At 31.2% G+C, this 1,374-nt stretch overlaps 1 protein-coding gene across 1 annotated transcript in view; it reads right to left on the bottom strand.

Annotated features, from left to right (window-relative positions):
* Positions 1-303: 303 nt before the first annotated feature.
* The window catches only part of nr6a1a (nuclear receptor subfamily 6, group A, member 1a), a gene marked incomplete at both ends in the record, with an annotated part of 125,451 nt that continues 124,380 nt past the window's right edge, over positions 304-1,374 (bottom strand). Inside the window, one exon of the mRNA XM_079250968.1 lies at positions 304-434. Within this exon, the coding sequence (XP_079107094.1) occupies positions 304-434 (131 nt within the window). The remainder of the gene's footprint in view (positions 435-1,374) is intronic.

The raw sequence follows: 1,374 nt of genomic DNA, 5'->3' as shown, positions 1-1,374 counted from the left end.
GTCTCGCTGCCCCGTCTGAATGAAATAAACTCTTTTAAAGTCTAGTCTAACAATGGCAACACTGACACATTGAGCAAACTGGATATACACTTGTAAACTCCAAAGACTAATGCATCTACGAGCATTTGTTTTGTACAGAAGCATGTGCACAGTGTAAATCAGCATACATTCAGCTCTGTCGTGTAATAAATATTATAAAGAAAATATTACAAAAAAAAAAAAAAGAGAAATAAACAAACTAGCTGCTTGTCACATTCACAGGAGGCGACCCAGTCTCTTGACTTGGGCGGCCAGCGAGGGTGTTTAGTTTCCGGAGGAGGCGGTCAGGCAGGGCGCCGGGCCGGTCCTGTAGCTGGTCAGGCTGGATTTACAGGAGTGCAAGACTGCTTTGAACAAAAGGGGGAGCTGCTCCAGAGGGACATTCACCAACTTCCCTGAGAGGAAAACCAAACACACAACATTAAGTCATTGTGCCTTCGCAGATACAAGCTGTAACTGCTTTTAGCTGCTAACAGGCCTCGATTTCCCGTCTGTGTGGCCGGGCTGTAAACTGCACACTGACAAATATTCCCAGTCAGTTTACAAATGTTTGGAGGAAACATCCAAAGAATTCAACAGAAGAATCAGCGACTGCTGTTTCTTATGTAGCATGTCGCTCACAGAAGGCACAAACTTCAGCTCCGTCGTGTCATTAATGTGATCCAGATCAACAGCTTTTCAGTCACATTGCTCAGCCCTACCTGACGCAGAAACATGTGGGAGGTGATTTAACACAATAAAACTATACAAACTTGACTTTTACATGAGTGAAAAGTTTTTGGGGGGGTTTTGGAAGGGAAGTTTATTTATATATATATATATATATATATATATATATATATATATACATATATATATATATATATATATATATATATATGTATACATATATACATATATATATACACATATATATATACATACATACATACATATATATATATACATACATATATATATATATATATATACATATATATATACATACATACACATATATATATACATATATATACATATATATAAGTTTTTGGGGGGGTTTTGGAAGGGAAGTTTATTTATATATATATATATATATATATATATATATACATATATATATATATATATATATATATATATATATATATGTATACATATATACATATATATATACACATATATATATACATACATACATACATATATATATATACATACATATATATATATATATATATATATACATATATATATACATACATACACATATATATATATACATACATATATATATATATATATATATATACATATATATATACATACATACACATATATATATACATATATATA

This window comes from Telmatherina bonti (genome assembly GCF_933228915.1).
Source record: "Telmatherina bonti genome assembly, chromosome: 13".
Lineage (NCBI taxonomy): Eukaryota > Metazoa > Chordata > Actinopteri > Atheriniformes > Telmatherinidae > Telmatherina > Telmatherina bonti.
This window is presented reverse-complemented; position numbering and strand designations above follow the sequence as displayed.